Source organism: Chrysochloris asiatica, unplaced genomic scaffold (genome assembly GCF_000296735.1).
Source record: "Chrysochloris asiatica unplaced genomic scaffold, ChrAsi1.0 scaffold00523, whole genome shotgun sequence".
NCBI lineage: Eukaryota > Metazoa > Chordata > Mammalia > Afrosoricida > Chrysochloridae > Chrysochloris > Chrysochloris asiatica.
Window position 1 is genome coordinate 67,587 of NW_006409041.1, and position 3,831 is coordinate 71,417.

The 3,831-nt window shown below is 30.3% G+C and overlaps 1 protein-coding gene across 1 annotated transcript in view; it reads right to left on the minus strand.

Moving 5' to 3' along the window:
• LOC102816337 (olfactory receptor 14I1-like) overlaps nt 1–3,350 on the minus strand; it is a gene marked incomplete at its 3' end in the record, with an annotated part of 13,001 nt that extends 9,651 nt beyond the window's left edge. Inside the window, exons 1-3 of the mRNA XM_006877536.1 lie at nt 3,092–3,350; nt 2,895–3,018; nt 2,403–2,592 (exon numbers count right to left, since the gene is read on the minus strand). Coding sequence (XP_006877598.1) covers nt 2,403–2,592; nt 2,895–3,018; nt 3,092–3,350 — 573 coding nt within the window. The remainder of the gene's footprint in view (nt 1–2,402; nt 2,593–2,894; nt 3,019–3,091) is intronic.
• Between the last annotated feature and the right edge of the window lie 481 nt (nt 3,351–3,831).

Here is a 3,831-nt window from a genome sequence, read left to right on the forward strand (position 1 = left end):
TGACTCTATATAGGATTTCCAGTGAGTGGCTAGTGAAATTCAACCAATGACCTTGCAGTTCAAAGATCTTGCAGTCCAATGCATTAACCCTCAGCACCACACCAGAACCCTATATATATATATGTGTGTGTGTATGTATGTACATGTACCCTGAAATGTTGCATCTCTTTAAACTTCCTAACAATATATAACACCAGGAATGCAGATAAAATAATTTGGGAGTATTCAAATAAAATTATCTTTTCAAAGCAGAAAGATATATAAAATAAACAATGTCCCTTGCTCCAAATTAGTAAAGAATACATATAGGTTATGAATTAAGATAAAATACTTACAAATCAAAAAGATTATTGTCAAAAGTTTATAAAATTGTATAAACATATTTTCAAATCCATAATTCCCATATGTCTATAAATTTTGAGAAATTCTAATTCATTAACAATTTGAAAAATGCAACTGAAACGAAGAGTATAACGCAAGTTTATAAAATTATGATTGTCAGTGTTTACATACCTGGGACATAATGTGCCTTAGGATGAATATGGAATAAGTGAGACATTAATGCATCATGGATGTGGATATAAATGTGTGAAAAAATCTTATTAGCAAACAAGAGGTTGGAACAGCATAGTCATTCTTCAACTAGGGAATATGGACATAAATTGTGATAGTGTTATGAATGGCATTGTAGCTTTCAATTATGAAGTTACTAGTAATTTATTTAACTTTCTTAAATTTATTTGAGTTAAACAAATAATCAAACAAAACAAAAATGACATTCATATCACAATAAACTTTATTATAATTAGTTAAGACAGGCAACTATTCACAGATATCCATGATCAATATGTATTTGACCTCATGTAGTAATTAAATATGATGGAGAACTGCTTATGGGCTTTGTTCACATGTGAATTCAAATCATGAATGTAATTTTTTAATTCAAGATTTAATTACTAGAATAGATTGAGTTCATCTATATATATGTAAGTTAGGCAAATGATAACAGTATTTTTTAGGTATAAATTTCCTCCTTTCATAGAATACAATTATTTAACTATACATTGAATTAAGAATTATACAACCAGTAATTTAAAAAGCAGCTTTCAAGGATACTGAGGACAAAAGCTATTTAGGAATCAAGAAGTACATATTAAATTATACTTTCTTATTGTAGCTGTTACAACTACAAGCTTCTTCTCTATGGAATTTTTGAGTTACACTATCAAAAGCTATTTAAGTAGTATCAGTGCCTGAATCCAGAAACTAAATACCATGCTTTTATAATTGCTTTCTCTAGATGATTATTTATTTTAGACATTAGAACTCTACCAGCATATTTGTTCTTTGATAGGCTATTTTATATATGGTTTTGGTGGTTGTTAGAATCCTGGAGTGGCACTGTGGGCTAATGCATTGAACTGAAAAGTAGGTTTGAACCTCAAGGTCAGTGGTTTATAGTTTGTATTAGTTGCCATTTATTTTCTCCCAACTGTTAATGCTCTGAATGGAATTTTGAACTCTAAATCTATGAGAATACTAAAATAGATATTATGATATATAAATATAACTATAGATGGACATATAACTAATTATCCCTGAAATTACTTAAAATGATTATAGATTGTATTATGATAAACATACAGTGCAGGCATGCTTAAACAAAGGATAAAAATTCAAATATATAATGAAATAAACACAATGCAACAACAGTTGTATTATGTGTTAAAAAAAAAACTGCATATAAAAAATAAACAATTTAGCTCAAAAAGTAAAAAATATCAATCTTAAGTATTAAATTTGAAGAAACTAAATAAACTGCCTATATGAGATCAAGATTACAACAATAGCTTTAAAACAAAGAAGAGAAGTTTAGACTGAGTCTAAAATAATTCAGATGAAACAACTAGAACATAAATTAGAATATTTAAACTATGAAATGAATAATCAAAATCATTTAACAATATAAGTAAAAAATTGTTTAATAAGAAGATGTATTGACATATATATTCTCAATAAAACAAAATAAAATACAAATGCTTTGGGCATGTTTTTGCATTAGATATTTATGAATGCTCATACAAATGTTGCCAAAAATCCAAGTACAAGGGAGCAAATTATTAATCTCCCAACATTTCTCTATACTTATCAAAGCAAAATGATTATTAAGACAACACAACATATCCAATATTTAACATAAAATATTAACATTCAAAGAGATGTAATTCATTGCATTCAAGAAAAGCTTTTCTTAAAATTATTATGTACTGCTCATTGATATACCCTCCCATTGATCTCAAAATGATGAGATGTCTAAAATGTTTAACTTATAATTTTGAAATAAAATCTAAGCATATTTAATTATCATTTTGAGTAGAAACATTGAATCAACAAATACAAACACCAGCTTTTAAGAGGACCTTGGAAGTTGTATTAAACATTCTGTTGAGAGCATTCTTAATCTCCCTGTTCCTTAGACTAAAGATGATAGGGTTTATTAAGGGAGATGCCATAGAGTAGAATATAGCTGTGAAGAGACTTTGAATAGTAGATGTATTTGATATGGGGCCCAAACAAGCAAAGAACTCAGAGCTTAAAAACAAAATTAAAGTAGACATCTGGGGGAAGCATGTGGATAAGGTTTTGTTTCTGGATTCTACAGATCGCATCTGAAACACGGTAGAAAATATGCTAACATATGAGGTGATTAAGATGATAAAACAGAAGAAGGCAATGAAAGCACTTACTGCAATGGCCACACTCTCAGAAACTGCACAGACTGGGATGAGATGCTCAAAATTTGTGGGACATCACAGAAAAACTGGTGAATCACATTGGATTTTGTGAAAGGAAGCCTGAATATGGTGCCTGTGTGAATTGCAGAATAGACCAACCCAGTAGCCCAGGAGCCCCCTGATAGCTGTTTACACAAACGTGGGGTGATGATGAGCTGATAATGCAGAGGGTGACAAATGGCAACATAACGATCATAGGACATGACCACAAGGAAAAAAAACTCTGTGGATGCAAATAAGATAAATAGGAAAGTTTGAGCAACACATTCTTGGAGAGAAATCAATTTACTATTTACTATTCATTAGAGAATTCACAATTGATTTAGGAACAGTTACTGAGATATAGCAAAAATCTAACAAGGACAGGTTGGCTATAAAGAAGTACATTGGGGAATGAAGATGTGTATCTGTCAGAATGACAGTAACAGTCAGAAGATTTCCAGCCACGGCTCCCAGATAAATCACTAAGAAAATTAGACTTTGTAAGATTTGGAGCTCCCGAGAACTTGCAATATCCATGAAGAGGAATTCCAAGATGATGGTGAGGTTTCCCATGCTAATTCATTCTCCTCTCCCTGGATTCAAAGAACAAAATAAGATGAAGCTATTAAACAAAATGGGGGGGGGCGTGGTTCAAAAATTGTCATATAAAATTAAAACTCTGACATAAATTGGTATACTGCTTTTAAACATGCATATTAAAGAATCCATATTTTATGTGATATTTATGCTTAAGTAGTAAACAAAATAACAGAATTTGAATACAGAGAACAAATCATATTACTGATGTCTCGTTAATATGAATATACCATAATTAATTTGATTGCTTTCAATTATATTTAGCAGTCAAAACATAATCCATAAAAGAAAAACAAAATTTTAAAAAGACGACTAACTACAAATAAAAACTTTCTCTTACCATATCTAACAGTAGTATCTATCAGAAAGTCTCACTAATGTGATGCCAAGCACACTGCATTTTTTATCTATTCACTGAACATTCTCTAGTAGAGAAAGTCCTTCCTCATTGTCTCAT